General features: G+C 46.9%; 1 protein-coding gene across 5 annotated transcripts in view; it reads left to right on the top strand.

The window, feature by feature from the left end:
* Window positions 1-18,670, top strand: part of BCL9L (BCL9 like) — a 174,573-nt gene that overhangs the window by 28,055 nt on the left and 127,848 nt on the right. The window contains exon 1 of one of the 5 annotated variants that reach the window (XM_085645875.1): window positions 3,275-4,785. The exons of 2 other annotated variants lie outside the window; for them this stretch is intronic. In XM_085645875.1, the coding sequence (XP_085502001.1) occupies window positions 4,581-4,785 (205 nt within the window). In that variant the 5' untranslated portion in view covers window positions 3,275-4,580. Of the gene's footprint in view, window positions 1-3,274; window positions 4,786-11,980; window positions 12,076-18,670 lie in introns of those variants that run through there. 2 more of the 5 variants (XM_085645876.1, XM_085645879.1) reach the window with 2 other exon arrangements.

Below are 18,670 nucleotides of genomic sequence, written 5' to 3'. Positions count from 1 at the left end.
CTGCATGCTGCAGGTTTACAAGGCTCTTCCCTGCATTCCATGGGAGTGTGTACGCCCCTCCTGCACTGCATGCTGTTCGTGTGCAGTTCTCCCTGTAGAGTGCACGTGTGCAGACTTCCAGCCTACAGGCTATAGATATGCAATCTTCCCTCCTTCTCTCTATGCATGTAGAGCTCTTCTGTTTGCAGGCTATATGTGAGCCGGTAAATGGTGTTCAATCTGCTGCGAAAGCATACATCCCTTTCCTGCAGTGTTTAGTGTTCACGTTTCCAGGTGGGAATTCCCCCAGAGTCTTCCAGTTCACCCCGGTATGGAGTCTGGGCAATACTTTGTGGTAGTTCCTTGTTAGATATAAAATCGCCTCGCCTGCAGACGGCCCTATCCAGAAAATGCAGACGTCCATAGACATGACCCACCCTATAAAGGATTCATTCTCAATACACTTTTTTGCTGTATAAAGTGTGTAAAGGAAGTGAGACTCCTTAAGCAAGACCCTCTCCCTCGAGTCACTCAGGGATTTGTTAAGCGTGGCAAATCACCTGTGAGTCTTTCTTAAGAGTGAGACTTGCTTATATGAATGACACTCTCTGTCTTGTGAATGAGTGAGACCTGTAAGTACGAGAAACCCTGTCCTGTGACTGAGACTCTTTTGAGTGACAGCAAGTGAGTGAAATCTGCTAATGTTATGGGGCCCACAAATATGAGTAAGATTCTGAGACTCTTCGAATGAGAGTTTACTCATGGTCGGTGGATGCCCTGTTTCAATGATGATTGACACATTTGGGGGACAAAAGGCAGTAAAAGATCTGATTACTCATGAGGGCACGAAATAAACAAAGAGCTAAATATAGTGCCTAGGACAGCGCTTGAAGTTACTTCTAGTTCATCGCCAAGCTTATTTGCCTGTATTTTCACGGGCCTGCCTGTGGCTTCTTGACTTATTTTACGTATGTGCCCCCCTCCCCCAGGTATGACCCTCTCTTATTTCCAGCTCTTGTTGTTTCGCCGTATATATGCTCACTGTGTGCCTGTATGTGCCCAGACTGCTTGTCGCCTCCTGTCTTATGCTGCATATGGGTCCTCTAGTTCTGCCTGTGACATTTTGTTTCTGGCTCCACCACATGGTCACCCGCCTGCATATTGCCATTATGTACCTGTATTTGCCCAGATAAGTGCTTGGCTTCCCTTCTTATGCTGTATATGGGACCCCAGCTATTCTTGTCACTCGGTACATCTGATTGTCACGCGCTCTGCAATTGGTTATTTTGTGCCTGTATTTCACCTTTACTGCCTGTGGCTTCCTTTTTCGGTCAAAACAGTGCAACTGTGTGGTTGCAAAGAGCATATTGGGGACATGCTGAAACTTTTCCTAGGAATGCATTCCGTCCATTGATTACCACTGGCTTTGTGTTTTGCCACTCACATTTGTTTGCTTTCTATTTCCACGGTTTATTTGTTTTAGCTCATCAAACTTGTGTTTGTCCCTCCCATAGACCATAGTCTGCCATTTCTCTGATTGGCACCTTCTATGATTCCACTAGTGTCAGCTTTTAGGAAACAATTTTTTCCTTTCTTGTGAATCGCTTCATGAGAGTGCATGCTTTCCTGAGCTGTCTCCCGTGTGTGCTTTTTATCCCACCCCAAGTGGTCCAAGTTGTTTCTTCTCTTGAGTTCTGCTGTCCCCCACCCCGCTTTCCACGGTGTTGAGTCTCGACCAAGCTGTTTTTCCCTGTCCACCCTCCCTCTGTTGCAGCTGTTGCTTTTTCCTTGCACACCATTGTTCCTTTGTTGCTTAGTGTCTACCCACCTCCCCTTACTCCATTGCCATTTTTGCTTTTTCCCCTCCCCCCATTCTTCCTTCGTTGCTGCTTACTGTCCTCCCTTCCTCCCCACCCTCCATTTCTGTTGCTGCTTAGTGAACGCCCACCCCTGTCCATTGCAGCTTATTAGCCTGTCTACTACCCTCCATTGGCACTTTGGCCCTGATTATGAGTTTGACGGTGTGTCGCCAACCCGCTCCCGTACCGCCAAACCTGTGTGCGCTCTGCCTGCCAGATTATTACTTTTTTAGTCCCTGGTGGGCAGTTCTTTGGCGTTCCCACGGCGGTGCCTATGAAATAGGCACCGCAATAGAAACATCAAAGTCAGTACCTGCACGGTATGGATTGCACACGGCCTGGACTGGTGTAGTCCATGCCGTGAAGGTACTGGGGTGCATGCACACAGGGGGGCACAATATGTGCCCCCCTGCATGCACCTCATGCTCCAGAGGCAACAGGGGGCCCTGTAGGGCCCCCTTTGTTTCCTCTCCGCCACGGTTTTCATGGAGGAGGAACCACCATGAAAACCGCGGCTGAGAGGAAAGTCGTAATCTGCTTGGCAGGACCACAGCATCCCCACCCAGCATATTGCGGCCTCAAAACTGCTGTGCCACCTCCAGGGATCTCGGATCCCTGGCGGTTGTGCGGTGCAATGGCATTCTGACCTCACAACTTGTAAAGGGGGGTTGGACCGCCAAGCCACTGTGAGTCTGGCAGTCCGTGGACTGCCAAACTCATACTCCAGCCCTTAGTGCCAGCTTACACTCCTTCCATTACAGCTTAGTGTCCGTCTTCCACCCTTCCTCTGTTGCTTTTTCCCGCCCATCCTTCGTCCATTGCCATTGTTTCTTAGTACCCACCGACCTTCTGTACCCTTGTTGCTTTCGTCTGCCCACCCTCAATTGCGCAGCTTTCCCTCGCCCACCCTCTATTGCTGCTTACCCCACCCACTCTCTTTTGCTGCTTCCACCCGCACAAACTTTATTGCCACTCCTTCTACCGCCCGCCCTCCTTTGCTACCTTCTCCTCTTTCGTTTTTTTAAAGCACTTTGGCGAAATTGGCTTTAATGCGAGACCTGTTGGCTTTGCCAATGCTTGTTTATGCTGTATCTGTGGCACAAATGTACGCATATGTACCCATGTGTATGGCTCCGGCCCTTGGGCAGTCTACCACCTTGTTTTGAGTCATTATGAACCTGTGTGTTCTAGGCCTGTCCCACATTGCCCCCAGCCTATGGTCGCTCATACTCTAGTTAGTTCTTATAATAGTGTTTTGAAATTGGGCCTACGGGTGTTCTTTACACCCCCAATTTCCCCCAGGTCATTGTAGGTCAACTCCCCACCTACCTACTCCGCCCCACCCCCATCCCCCATGACAGCCTTCCAAGCTCTGGCTGACTCAGGCGCTTGGCCGGCTCCCAGGCAGGAAGGTGCGGCCTCCCCTCGGGCTCAGCAAATCCAGGATAGACCGGGGAGAGGCGAGGGTGCTGTACAGGTACAGGCCGTGCTGTGTGGTGCTGGTTACTTGCACAGGCTGAGCTCTGCAGGTGATTACTGGCACAGACCGTGCTGTTTATTTTAGAAACGGGCTTTGCTTTGGGTTGGTTTCTGTCAGGTTTGGTTGGGCAGTTGCGTTGCATGGGCTATGCTGGCTGGTCGACGCCGGCCCCGGCTGGGAAGTTTGTTGCTGACGTAGGCAGACAGGTCAGTTGTGTGATTCACGCGCCATGCGGGGCAGTTGGGCACTGCCGCTGGCCGTGCTGTGTTTTGGTTACTTACACTGTGCGTTGGTTACGGGTACAGGTTGAGAAGGGCAGATGGGTACTGGCACGGACTGTACTGAGGGTTGGGTTCTTGTACACACTGTGCCGATGCTCGGTTTCTGGCCCAGTCTATAGGCTTAGCTGGCAGGTCAGCGCCACGGCTTTAATTGCACAGTAAACAGACGTCTCCTTCAATGTTTGTCCTCTGTGCAGGAGACATACTAAGGTCTTTCTTTCTCACGTAGGTAGCGCCTCCCCCACACACAGAGATCTCCAGGCGCTGGCCCGTGGGGTGGGGAGAACAGTACCTCATGCTGGGGAGTATGGGTACGTTAGCAGGAAGGCACACCTACAATGCATTCATTGCTTGGCATAGGATCACACAGTGCGTCAGAGAGATTCTGGTCTCCTGCAGTCTGCCCTTGGTGCAGTGACCAGCAGTGCACACTCCCTCCCGCACCACCTACAGGGCCTAAAATGTTCCTGTGTGCTTGGCCTGTACTGACGGGAGGGGAGTGGGGGCGGGGGGTTGTTGTAGCTGTGCAGTAGGCCTGTGTACACAGGCTGGTGGGTGAACACATAGGTGGTTCCTGTAGCTGCGCGGTAGGCCAGTGCTCGCAGGTTTATTAGTGACTACAGTGGGAGGTCTTGTGGCTGGGCCTGGGCCTGTACTCATAGGCTGGACAGTGAACGCAGAGGGGGGGTCTTGTGGCTGTGTAGCAAGCCTGTATTCATAGGCTGGTTTGTAAACAGAGAGTGGAGTTGACGGTACACATTAGTGGAGGATTTAGGGGCCTGCTGGGAGGGGGCAGTGCAGCCCACAGGCAGGACATGTTCTGTAGAGGGGATGAAGGTGGTGAAGTAAAGGGTATGGGTGGAAGGAGGCTGTGCACAGTCACTGGTTGTGGAGCGCGAGCAGAAATAAATAGCGGTGTACAGAGGGGTACAGAGTGTGAGCAGTCAGACGGAGAAGGACCTTGATCAGAGGCTACAGGCTATGAGTGTAAGCTGGAGATGGGAAGGGTCCATGCAGGGAGGGATTACAGGCTGTGGAATGTCAACGCACAGACAGGTGGGGTTACAGGCTATGGATCGAGCCCACAGTCACAGTATGCCTGCAGGCGGTCAAATGATGGCTACAGGCGGGAAAGACGCCCCATGCTGCGGAATGTGCCCTGGACCCCTGAAGGGATTCTATACAGGTGAGTACATTCTGTGTAACCAGCAAAAGGTGGTAACTGTTATTTAAGATACAGATCAGAATGAGTTATGTAGTTAGAGCTTGCAATGGCGAGATGTCTGCAAAGATTGGTTACAGGCCTTGGAATGTGAGCTACAGGCGAGAAGGGTATAAGGATAGGGCACAGGCTGTGGAATGGAACGGCCTAACAGAGAGCTAAATCCTAACAAATGAGCTAAACACAGGAAAATCTCTTTTCAGTGGTTTACACGTTCTGGGATATTAGCTACAGGTGGGATATTAGCTACAGGCGGAAATGGGCTCGGTTTAAAGGTTACAGGCTAAGTGAGCTACAGACTGGGAAGGACTCAACATAGGGTTACAGGCTGTAGCAATAAGTTTCAGGCCGGATCGACTCTCTAAGAAGGGCATAGGTTTGGGAATGAGAATGACAGATGGGGACGGAATCTGTTCGAAGGTACTGCAGGCCGCTCATTATTCGGGATGCACCTTCCCAAAAGGTGGCCTGTGTGTGCACAGCCCACTTCCTGGTTATGGAACGCCTCACACACCTCCTGAATAGGGAATAGGGATAATCTGCGGTTAACATCTGGGGCGGCTTTCCCACAGAGGTGCTCTATATCTGTAGATGTTTAAATGAAAGCAAGCTGAAGGAGAACTTCCGGGTTGTCCGGGTGCCTTCCGGGTTTGTGTGTTTACAATCTAGTTGCTCAATGTAACGTCATCAGTTTAGGGCCAATTCTGCACCTGCTATGGGGAGAGACTACGCAGCTAGATGGGCGTTTATGTAGTGTGTAAAAAGCAGTTTTAATGAGACAGGTCTATATGAGTAAGAAATCACGCATGGAAACGGCTATATCCTAAAGCAGGCCTCTGCAGACAGTAGTAAGTACCTACAAAATCTGAAACTTGTATTTGGTTGAAATAATATATGTACACCAAAACTGAGAGTGACTATTCAAGACAATATTGTCTGTATTTTCAGATATCATAAGTTGGTATTTGGGGAAAAACTGCTGATTTTCTAAAACACATTTAATGCTGATATGTGAGGAGGTCAATAAGGTAATTCCAGATGCCAAAGAAGAGAATTAAAGCATATTTATACATCATTCAGTAGTTCTAATACTTTGTAAAAATAGAATATTTTATGAAATTGATTAGTTAAATTGAATCTGTAAAGCAATGATTCAATTTTTGGTACTATTATGAATTTTATATTGTATGGCTTACTCTTGAAAGCCGAAACAATAAATATTGATTAATTTAACAATATGTGAGTGATAAATCATGAGGCGCTGGGTAGACTTACAAATATTATTTCCTTGACTTGGTGTCAGGGTTATTACTGCTATGGCTATTGTCTATTAGCCGTCTAGAGGCGTACAAGATTGACAAAGCACTTTCAGGTCGAGCCTACCATACAGCTGTGTTTTTCGGTTGCAAAAGACATATTGTGGGCTTACAAAGAAGTTACAGGGGCTTGGAGCCTACCCAATGCTTTATATTGTTTTACATTCCTGTCACTCTCATTTGTCTGTTTCGTATTTGTGTCCCGGATTGACGATCTTTTGTTTGTCCCTCCCACAGAGCAGAACCTCTTTACCATCTCTTTTGATTGGCTAGTTTTTATGCGTCCTCTGTTTGCTTTTTAAGCACTACTTTTTTCTTTTGGGTTAGACACTCCATGAGAGTACTTGTGTTTTCCAGCTGTCTTGTGTACTTCTCTCCATTTGCACTCCATGTTGTTCTCTGTCCCACGAAGGCTTGAATCTGCCAACCCCCCTCCATGTTGCACTCACTAGAGTGTACTTAGCCATGTTGCTTTCTTGCCCGTGTGCTTCTCCCCAACCGCTCCATGTTGCTCTCTAGCCCCTTGCTTCTCCTCTCCACCAATACCCAGTGTTGTTTCCCCACCCGTGCCATCCTTTTCCCTTGCCCATTGTGTCTCCTCCCCATCCCCAACCCAGTGTTGCTTCTCCCACCCATGCCCTCCTTCTCTCATGTCTGTTGCTTTTCCTCCCCTCCCTCACCCATGCCATCCTACATTTTGGCCCATTGTGTTTCCGCCCCAGCCCCTCTCTGAGTTGCTTCTCGCACCCATTCACTCCTTCTGTCTGTACTGTTGCTTTTCTTTCCCACTCTGCCTTCCTTATTGCTTCTGGCCCCCACGCATTGCTTCTCCCAGCCATATCCTCCATGTGCCCTACTCACAATCTCATTACTGCTCCACCCCACCGTACTTCAAAAAACACACTTTTGTGCTACTTGTTTTCTTTCTTTTTTAAAAAAATCAATTTACCTCAGTGAAGAAAAAGGCGCCCACCTCATTCTGTAGGCACATACATATGTGGTGCTCAAACCTACTATATGATGGAGCCAGCTGCGTCATTGGCTTTTTTATTTAATTATTTAGCCATGCTGCACAGCGCGAGGGGTGCTATACCGCGTGGCTAAATTACACTGACAAAGCCAATTGATGCTAAATGCGGGTCCAAATGGTTTTGCAAATGCTTGTTGATGTTACAGCTGGCAACCCTGCCCAATGCATAAAGGTGATCACTAAATATGGTGGCTGCTAATGTAATCTTGTCTGAGGCGATCCCTGCCTTTAACCATGGTTTCCAAACTTTTATAATGCTGCCACTCCTCCCCCAACCCTGTTTGTGCGATAATAATTAATTGGAGCACCCTAGAATGACCAAAATATTTAATCAGAATTATTCTATAAAATTAGCAGCTCTAATACGTGTTTAGCAATTACAATTTTGCAGTTCTGCGTGGTTAGAAATAAAAATAAAAAAAATGTTTACCAACATACTAGAGGCAGCCTAGACTCACCAAAGAGTGATAGTATCCACAATGAGAGCCTTTATCTTGGGGGGCGGGGGGTAGAGGGGGGACGACTTTGAGGGTTATTTCGAGCCATTCATTACCCACCCACACCTCTACACCTACTTCCAGCCAGGATATGACTGGAAAAAAAAGATAGACAATAGTGCTGAGCCGTTACACATGTTGTCTTTCACTCAAAACATAGCACTGTTTTTAAGCATGATGTTTGCCTCTGTTCACTACAGACATACATAATACATGATCTTTGTAAGAAACCAGATGATTAATTGGTGTGGGTGAATACCCACCTCAAAGAATAATAACAACCTTTGTCTGAGTAAAATCTTAAAGTCACTAAATTAACCTGAGCTGAACCCCCTGGTAGCTATGCCACAGAGCATACAGACTTAGCTTGTATTAGGTCACTGTGTAAAGTATTTGTGTAGTACCAATAAAGTATTAAAGTAAAAATACAAAATAATAGAAATCCCAAACAAAATTATAAAAATAGTGTAAAATTGAAATAACAGAATGACACTAAAATGTAAAAAAATCCAATAAGAGGAACTGGAGATATGAGCTTTTAAAGATTAAGGGAAAAATAGCGCCAAAAACCACAAAGCCCCAATGATAGATAGTCTATGGTCATGGTAGAACTGGACCTAGGCTCAATTTCATACTGGCCATGATGGAGCGTGGCTAGGAAACGCCAATCAGGCTCAACTTGGTTAAAGATTTTATCTCCCTACTTCGGGCGTGATTTAGAGTTCGGCAGACGGATTACTCCGTCAAATATGTGAGGGATATTCGTTCGCCTCATTACAAGTGCATTGAATCCAATGGCACTTGTAATATGATGGACAGGATATCTGTCAGTGACAAAGTAGCCCATCCACTAAACTCTTAATCAGGCCCTTAGTCTTTTAAGTCCCAATCAGCCAAAGGAATACACGTCTGAGGCCCCCAGAACCTCAGGGAAGACACTTAAAAACTCACAGGGTGTCAAGCAGAGGCCAACAGCAGGGTCCAGTTCAGCCAGTTGCCACTGGTTAGCTGTATTATTTAAGGAAAAGGACTCTTTCAGCTTGTTGTCTAGCTGTAGCCATGCAGGTCAGGCATCTAAGCCTTGGAATTCACTTTTCTGTCCTGGGTACAAGTGGGAGCTGGTCCAGTTTTTCAGGGCTCCTCTCAGGTACAGACGGCTACTCCAGTCCTCTTCTGATTTTCTATAGGTCCAGAAAGTGCTCTGAAGTGGGTGCCTGGAGATGCAGCTTTTATTCCTGCACAAGCTAGTGGGTAGGGTGACTCTTGGCCCCTCTTAATCCAATGGGGTAAAAGTTCCCAGGGCCCACTGTATCCATTTTTAGGTCTCGCTGAGCCCAGCGCATGCGCTGGCTCGGAGAGACATTTTGTATGTGGGATTTTCAAAGTGCTGCTGGCTGGCCTAGCGCTTGCGTTCACGCGATTGTGCACGCGCGCAGCCGGCCGCCAGCAGCACTTTGAAAACTGTGCTTTAGCGCATCATCGCGATCACTTTCGCTTTCAGAGCGATCGCGAGGACTTTCGCTTTTACGGTCGCACGGCGTTACTTTTACTGCCGTGCGGCCAATGCTTGTTGTTAGGTCTGACCTGACCCAGCGCATGCGCTGGTCTGGCGAGACTCATTGAGAGGGCTCCAAAAAATGCTACCAGGCCAGCCTAGAGCTACAGTGCATGTGCGCGGGCGCGCGCGCCGCTTTTACTGCGATTACTTTCACTTGGGTGGCCGCACGGCCGCTTGGCATAGCCAATAGGTCTCGCTTTTGGGACATTATAAGTGTTTAGTTATGCAACTGTTGCATGGCTAAACACTTATAAGGTCCCAAAGGCGAGACCTATTGGCTATGCCAATGCTTGTTTCAGTAGCTACTGTTTGCCTTACTACCAACAGAATCAAAATGCAATGTGTCATGGCATTTGCAAGATGGCCAAAGTCTTTGGTAACACTAAATTTGGGCTCCGAGGCCTGGGTGTACGGGTGTGGGGAGTGTACTATGGTAATCCTAGTGTCCTCCCACATCTAACACTAAAATTCAGTTCGGAGCAGGTACTCTATGAACAACACACCGAGAGACAGTGTCTGGTAGGACAAAAGCAGGGCCATTCAGCAACTAGCCAAGGCATACACAAGAATTGTTTGGCTTCCTGTTCTCTCCCTTTCAAGTGCACCTTGTGTGCTATGTAACCCCAGCAGGCCTGTCAACTAGGATTTGAAACTGTAGTGTCAAAAAAGGAAAATACAGTCACCCCCTGCCCATTCTGTAGAGTTCAGATGAGTTATCACTGCCCTTTCATGACAGCCTATTGTTTGCACCTGGGAGGCGTTTAACACCTTTTTCGCACCTATTCAAGTCCGCTCACTGGCTGGGAGGAGCTGGTGAAGCAATTCAAAAAAGCCTCAAGGAACTTTAAGCAGGTAAAAGATAAATTTGCAAAAGTTACCTTTCCTTAATATTTATTATAAATCTGACTGCTCTGTTGAATTGGATTTTAATGACTATTAAAAATAGTTGTTTAATTGTTTTTCTACCTGGTCCTATTCCCAAGACACTGTATTAGTATCTTAATCTGTGCTCTGGTTTTCTACATCGGACAGCTAGACACAGACTTGCCACAGTATAAATAGGTTTTGTAATGTTAACATGTAAGGACAAGTTAACATTACATTTCTACTGTCCTACTTTTAAATACCAAGCACCCTGTCCTGTGGGCTACAAGGCCTCCATAGGGGTGACTTTTTAATATTTAATAGGAAGACTTTTTACCTGTCAAAGTATGTTTATTTGACAGGTCACAGTGCATGTTTTGCACTGTTGCAGTCAAGCTACAGTGGTAGGCTTGACGCCATGTTAGCAATACCAGTATAGTGGTGGATAGCACCATACCTACTGCAGGCCACTAGTGGCCTTAAACTTCTAGGCTCTTGGGTAAATTTTGTATCATATGTATATACCAGTTAGGAGTATGCCAATTTGATTATGTTTAAAGGGGGAGCACAAGCACTGAACTACTGGTTAGCAGGGTTAAAGTGCACAGACTTCTAACGCCAGCAAATATACAGGGTCTAGCACAAGGTGAAAAATCTGGGGTGACCACACATGAAAAGGTGACTTTCCTCACCAATGCAAAGTTCACTACTAACAACTGGCTCATCCAAAAACCACCTACGTTCAGAAGATCTCACCGCAACACTTACCAGGGTACAACTCTTTCCTTCCCTCTGGGGCTGAGTCAGCCTTCGTGTCACTATTCCCAAATAGACCGTAACCCTACACAAATACGTATTTTACAACCCTGTCCACCGGCTACAACACAATTACAAGCCTTTAGTGCTCAGGTGTGCCTTCAAAAGGCTAGGGTGACCAGACGTCCTAGATTTCCCTGGACAGTCCCAGGTTTCCAAGTACTGTTCCGGTGTCCCGACGGATGTCTTAATTTCAAATGTATGTCCCGGTTTTTGGGACAAGGTCAAGTCAACCTGTAAAGAAGAAGTGAAAGATGTGGCTCATTAAGTAATTTGTCTGTTTCAAGCAGCGTAGGAGGAGATGGGCTGCAAACACGCTGCAGCAAGAGGGGAGACAAGTGCGGACAAAGGTGAGGCCATAGCTAATGTTATGTTGGCATAGTTTGTAAATGTGTGGCCATATGTAGGCATACTCTCGCGCCTCAAGCCCCCCCCCCCCCCCCCCCCCCCCCCCTCCGCTTCCCGGCAAATCCGGGACATGCCAGTCATAAGTAAGGCTAAAGTCTTTAGTCCTACTTTTATGCCTGGTCTGTCCCAGTTTTTGCTTCTCAAAATTTTCTCACCCTATCCAGAAGGCAAACACACAAACAGTCGAATTAATTGTGCAAGGAAATAACACCTCAAAGCCCGTGACTTACAGGGGTATGGGCTGGAAATAAACGACCAGCACTCACGCGCACCTAGTAAGGGCAGAACAGAGGGATTCCCCCAGCCTATCGGACTTTAACTCTTCACTCCTCCCCCCCACCCCCCTCCACCCCTAATGTGCCGGAAAACACCCCAGTGGCTCCTGCCTCCTTTTCATACATTCAGTCACAACCTGTGCTCATCCACTCCCGTTCCCTCTCACGTGACGTCCCCCCGTCGCACCACAAGCCCTCCCACATAAACTTCCTCACCCAGTCCTGTACGCCTCCTCCCAGCTCCGGACTATTTTTGGGAGCACGCTGAGGTTGGAGGCTGCTCGGACCTCAAGTCTTCGAGGAAAAGCTGCAGCTGGCGCGGTTCAGACCCCGCTGGGACCGGGGAGTATTTTTAGCCGCATGTCTGGGCGGGGGTGGGAAGGTGCCCTCCTCCGGTGGAGGCAGAAAAGCCCTCAGCCCCTTGGCGTGGGAGTAGAGCGAGGCTCCACGGGCGAAGATGGGCACTGAGCCTTCTGAGTGGGTTGTGCAGGTGACTAATTACCTCCGGGTGGGGTGGTGAAGGTGCCCTCAGCTCTATGGGTGTGAGGAAAGTTCTGCAAGTGCGTATGAGTAAATGACGGGACATCTGCTCGGAACGGGGCAGTAATGGTGTACCCTGGGGTAACTACAGAGTGGTAAGAATGAGGTGGTGGAGTTGCACCTGGTTGGTCTGAAGTGGCCACGATGCCTCTGGTGGGTAAGGGCGTCAAAGTGCCCTACGTGGTTATGGGGTGGTTAATATGACTGTGTCAGGTAATGTGGATATGGTATGCTGGGATGGGGTTGGTATTGAAGTTAGTACCCAACCAGGTGGGTTCAAAGTGGTGTCCTCATGGGTGGAAATTGAGTGGGGAAGGTGTTCTCAGGGTGGATACGGGGAACTGCTACCTCAGGCTGTGGGAAAGGTGGCCTCTGGGAGTAAGTACATAAAGTGCAAAAATAAAGATTGAAAATATATCAGTCCGACATAAAAGTGTTCTTACAACACTCTCGACTTGTTTAACGTTCCTAAATCCAGCCAGACTCACTTCTACACTTGTACGCCTAGGTGAATCCACTTTAAAAACTTACATCTAGCTGTTTTTGGGACAAATGCTTGATAGTGGAGTAGGTGCTGCTCCACATTTTAATGGAGAGATTGTTACTGTAGTAGGTATTTTGCAGGAGATGTTTTATTCGATGTTTTTCAGTATTTGTTGTCAGATGGCATTCAGAAACGTTCTACTGGATTGATGTGGTGGTCGGAGTGGTGCACCGGTGGGTGGGCAGGTCTGTTGTAGCTAGGCCGAGATGATACTGGGCAGGGCATGGAAAGTAATCCAAATAATGAAGGCGAGAAATCTGCCCCAGTCAGAATCATCGCTCCCACAGTATATGACCCAGCACCATCTAATGGTACAGGGGGGCTACAGGGTGGTCTGTGGGGTATAAAACCCCCAAATAAATCGCTTGGTAGATGGGTTTGGGTCTGCTATGTCTGTGTCAGTTTGTATGCCACGAATAAAAGACCAAACAGTGGCTTTTTATCTAAAATAGGAGAGTTAGAGGTACAGAGATACCCATCTGGTGGATGAATTTAAAGATGTGAAACTAGATCACATGGAATCAATACCGCCTCCTTGCTTGTCCAAATTGTGTGATCCTCGGTACATATTTTATTTCACAGAGACTCCTTTTTCTTTATCATCACATGGGAGAGTACTTTTACATTCTTGAGTTCAGGATGTGCCCTGTACAACACCTCCTATGTTTGATTTAATAGATAACAATGTTGCTCCATTTATAATAAGAATCTAGGCCATATTTAGGGATTACATGACTACTGGCTTGCCTCTTAGTTCACTAATGGCATTGTCGTTGGGTGGACAGCAAGCTATAAATGTTTCTAAGTTTATGTTTAAGTTTAATCACTTAAAAAAAATGTCTGTCTGTGCAGTGATTGTACTAAGGTGAAACGCTTCCCCATCTGAAATTTGAAGAAATTTTATCATATATTGACAATATGTTGCATGATAAGCATGCCAAACGTGTTCATGGCTTTGTTCTTGTATGCACTTTTGGAGCCAAGCCAGACCCTTTTGCTCACCCTATTAATTTTCTGGTGCATCCACCTCTATTTGCAACTCGTGCTTAGTGCATGAGGCCTTCAGTCATTTGATAACATGATTTATAAAAGGTGAGAATGTGAATATCGAGCCCTACTTACATGCACTAGTTTGACAACTCTACCATTTAGGCTTCTCATAACAGAGACGAAGAAGAGTGCATGCAGTGACATACATTTAAAATTAGTGATTTCGGGGCAGAACTCCAGACCAGTGTTGTACATGACCGTAGTTTTGAGTTCCCGGGGAGAACTATCAAGCCCAGGTAGGACCGACGAGGACGGAGCTTCAGATAGGTGTTTGAGGTGTGACGCCCATCAAATGCATTTTTGGCTTGGTAGTTGGGCCTGTGGGCACTGAATTGAGTCTGCTGTGTCTGTCTTTCTCCTTGTTTTCATTTCATTAAGACAATCAATCTTGTTGATTTTGTGGAGCGGAAACTGAAATAGATATGCAGAGACTGGTATGCCAAAATAATGTTAAATCTGCACTCATAGATGTACTCCTTGAATGGGTGCAAGCTGATGCAAATTTACTATTTTTCACAAACATTCGAAATAGTGGGCTTGGAACACTGTGCCAGTCTCCCGTTTCCACTCATACTTCTGGCAAACAACCAAAAGGCAATGGGATGAATGCTTGCAAATAGTCTAACCAGTGGCAATCGCTGGGGTAACCTCCTAACCCTTCAGTTTTCAGCCACTATGCTGCACTAGACAGAGGCCCACCTATTGCAAATCAGTACTGACCATTTTCCTCATCTAAAAAGTCCATCCCATACCTTGGTCATCTCATCTAACCCCTCCACTATACCGACGGCTGCTTTTTTAGTTGGGAAATTTGCGATTTTCACCCCCAAATCTCACTTACTAAGCTACAACCCTTTTGCCTCAAAAAAGTAAAGAAAACAGCACCATTTGTGTGTCAGGCACAATCTCGCATGGAACAATTTCATCCTGAGATGTCACAAAAAACAATACAATTTTTTTCTCATAGGTCATATTGCTCATCACCATTTGCCCGTCATACGCAGAAAACAAAGCCCCTTTTCATGGTCAGATGGCATAAAAAGAGCACCATTTTGCTAATTTGCAACAAGCCAACTGCCCCATTTTTGATCTAACACGTTCAACCTGTTGTCTTTCTTTAGCCAACGTCACTTTGCGTGCTGACATTTTTTACCCCATATCTAGTGTGTGTTAAAAGTGTCAAAACAAGTTCCATAATGCACCGTATTGTTGGTTAAAAAGAATAGGATTGGATGAAAGCGTTACATCCCACATGGGCCCACTTGGTAGCTATGCCCTGTGAGAATGTCATTAGTGTGAAAGGGCTTGTTAGTATTCTTGTGTTGTAGCTGAGTTCCAGCTAAACCATTACTCCATGCATTGAACTACAGAGGCTGGCCAAAGTTCGCCTGCAAATGCCTTCGAGGCTCCCCTTCCATAGGACCAGCTGAATTCAAAGGCCTATCTCCAGCCATAAATAAAGACAAGGATTGCAACTTTTGAATGGGCTGGGTTTCATGTGGAGGGGTCCTGGGGGGTGCACTTATGTGTGTCTTTCTGCCTTCTTGATATTTTATAATGTCTCAAGTAGAACAATTCACCATAGCTCAGACTCCTTGGTCCAGTCATAAAAGGGTGGGTACCACACCACACGTGGCGTTCTGTTTGTAGAGGCATTGTATCATTGGAAAGGGGCGCAATGTCTCCAGCAAGAGGCAGAAAGAGCTGTTTCAGGAACTAGAAGCAGTCCTCAGGAAGGCTGTGCTGGATGCAAGCAAGACAATCCTAGAGTGTGAAAGGGAGAAAGGAACTTGAAAAAAATTACCTCAAAGTTGTTCAGTGGTGGAGTGGTAGAACCTGGATTTAGAAAGGAAATTCTGGATCCCTGATGAGTCACTCCTGTATGACTAAAAAGTGCATTTTGCTCACGTGGTCTGCCACCCTCGATTATGAGAAAGTCTCCTGGTAATTCGACTTCCCGCTGCCCAGATCACATCTTTCCAGTCTTTCCAAGATGGCGCTTTACAAACTTCTGGTGACCCATTCGCACCCTCCAATGCCTCACAGCTTACGTCAGAGGCCTCTGAAGCAGTAAGAACCCACTTTTTGTGTTGGTGCCATAGGATTATCTTTCTCCTTGGGAGAGGGACAAAGACCTACACACATTCCCCTGATGAAGAAGTAACACCCTCCCGGGATGACGGGGTCACAACTGTAGAAACTGCCCATTGCCAAATCTGCATTCAAATAAAATGTTCTAGACATCTTCACTCAAAGGAAAGCATTGCAGGGACTCACTTAAATGAATCAGTTTTCAAAAGTCCCAATCAGAGGAGGAAAATGTACTTAAAAAAGAATAACCATCCACTGAGCGACGTAAGATCCCCCAAGCAAGTTAGGACTGCCAGAAGAACCCAGAGCAGGACTGGAATCCGGTTAACACCCTTTCTCTTCAGACTGTGGTTTGACTGTTGGGCATCCCACCGCTCAAGCATCAGAATCTTCAACCTAATTCAAGAACTCCCAAATGTATACAAGACCCAAAGTGCCACATAATTAGTCAGGACTTGAGGCCCATTGCAAGGGGAACTGGCTGCTCTTGTATATACTAATCTAAAACTGGGAATGGGGAAAAACAGAAATTAGGGACAAGGGATTGGCCCCAACCAGACTAGGGTAACACCAAACCCATTGGACCTCAAGGGATGGCCTAGAAGTGTCTGTAGACATAGCATAAGTAATTTTGAATGAAGGCAACACACCTGTATGCAAATCCATTGGGGGAGCACTTATCTCCTGGGTACGAACAGCTCGCAGAGATACACGGTAGAGTTACTCGTGCCAGATATCCATGCCCATTGAAAGACTACAACATCCGAGCGCCTCATGAGGTACATTGAAATCCAGCTTGCTGTAGTAAAGGAAGTCCAGTCACCGTAGTGTAGGTTATAGAAGGTTTAACTTTTACGAATTGTGAAGCAGCATTATTCAAAAAGGCCTTAACCATGAATTTTACCCTCTCTGGAATACTTGTATACCGCCCTCTGCTCCTTGGGCCTCATGCTTTCCCAGCCTTATAACCCCCCTACTCATGAGCTCCGTCAATTTCTCAATCCTGGGCGATCTAAACTTACACCTGGACGACTCAGCATGTCAAATAGGCACAAATGTAATCTCTGATTTGGCTGGCCTAAACATAAACGTACTCAATTCAGGCCCCACGCACGAGGCAGGCCAATTACTCGATCCTATCCTCTCCAACCTACCCAGCATTTACTGCTCCTCTGCACTCCCCTATGTTGGTCGGACCACTTAATCACCAGGTTCAATCTGATACCCCCTGACAACTCTGTGTTCGCTACTCCTACCTTAAGGACATTAACAAGAGATTGGAAAAAACTTGACCTGACTGCCTTAAACAAAATCTTGTGCACTAGCATGCCCATCACCAAGCATAGGGTGAATATGCTTCTGACATTGTGCAAAAATGGCTCCTCGATGCCATAGACATTTGTCTTCCTCTTTCTAAAAAAAAGGATCAATAATCATCGCCCCCCCCCCCCACCCAGCGCCATGGTTTACTAACACTCTCAAAATAGAGAAAGCCAAATGTAACGCGTTGGAACGTAGATGGAGAAGGAATTATGCTCCAGAGTCTAAAATTATCTATAAAAAGGCAAAAAAAGTTTATCACAATCTCTGCAAATTTGCCCGTGCTGAGTATGTTTCAACAACTATCTCTGATGCCCTGAACTGCTCAAAAACACTTTTTAGTATGGTAAAGGAGCTCGCTGGTTCTGCCACCTTAGCTAGGCCCACCCCACTCAATAAACGACAATGCGAGGACCTTGCGTCCTTCTTCGTCCAGAAAGTCGAAAAAATGTACTTGGATATTGCAAGCACGCGATGCGACAACCCCCCTCCTGTGCAACCTGCTAGCTCCCCACAAACCGTATCTGTACTACCCGTAGCGGACTCTACCGTTCCTGGCCAGGACATGGGGCCTTGCACCCACTCTAACAACCCGGACACTTGGCCCCTACTAAATGCAGCCTCCTTTACAAGACTCTTAGATAGCGTCTAATCTGGATCACCTAAGGACCCCCTGCCTATTTCTGTGCTCAAGCAGCTTGAATTACCATCTCTGCTTGCCATTATGGACCTTTTAAATACCTCCCTACTGGAAGCCACAGTTCCTCAAGACTGGAAGCATACCATGGTGATCCCACTCCTAAAAAAGGCCAACGCCGACCTGAATTTACCCTCCAATTATCGGCCTTTCTCCTTACTACCGACTTTTTCCAAAATCTTAGAGAAACACATCCATTCTCAGCTCTCGAATTTCGTCGAAACTAATAAACTCCTTCACCCATCACAATCTGGCTTCAGAGTTGGTTTCTCTACAGAAACAACGTTACTGGGGGTAACGGAAAAGCTGCGGCGTCATCTGGACACTGGTGATACGGTTGCCCTCATTCTACTTGACATAAGCGCGGCATTAGACACGGTATCCCACACCATACTAATAAAAACTTTAAGATCTCTAGGCATCAGCGGCCCCGCCTTGAACAGGCTCATTTCCTTTCTCGCCAACCGTACTTTTCAAATCTTTTCCCCTATATCCAGCTCCGACATCCATCCCTCACCCTACGGGGTACCTCAGGGCTCTATTCTTAGCCCTTTACTCTTCAACCTATACGTGAGGCTCTTAGCCGACGTCGCGGAAGAGGCAGGGCTGTCCCTGTTTTCCTACGCTGACGACTCCCAGATCATTTTTTCTCTGTCCATGGGTAGCGCGGCCAGGCCATCCCCCCTGCAGCTTGGCTAGGGTAAAATTGCATCATGAATGCAGAATAACTACCTTAAGCTCAACGGAGGGAAAATAGAGGTCCTGATCCTTGGAAAAAACAAAGATATCTGGGGCCCACAACTCTGGCCTGGTGAAATGGGAGTACTCCCTCAGCCCTCTAGT

The sequence above is a fragment of the Triturus cristatus genome, chromosome 3_1 (genome assembly GCF_964204655.1).
Source record: "Triturus cristatus chromosome 3_1, aTriCri1.1, whole genome shotgun sequence".
Classification (NCBI taxonomy): Eukaryota; Metazoa; Chordata; class Amphibia; order Caudata; family Salamandridae; genus Triturus; species Triturus cristatus.
This window is presented reverse-complemented; position numbering and strand designations above follow the sequence as displayed.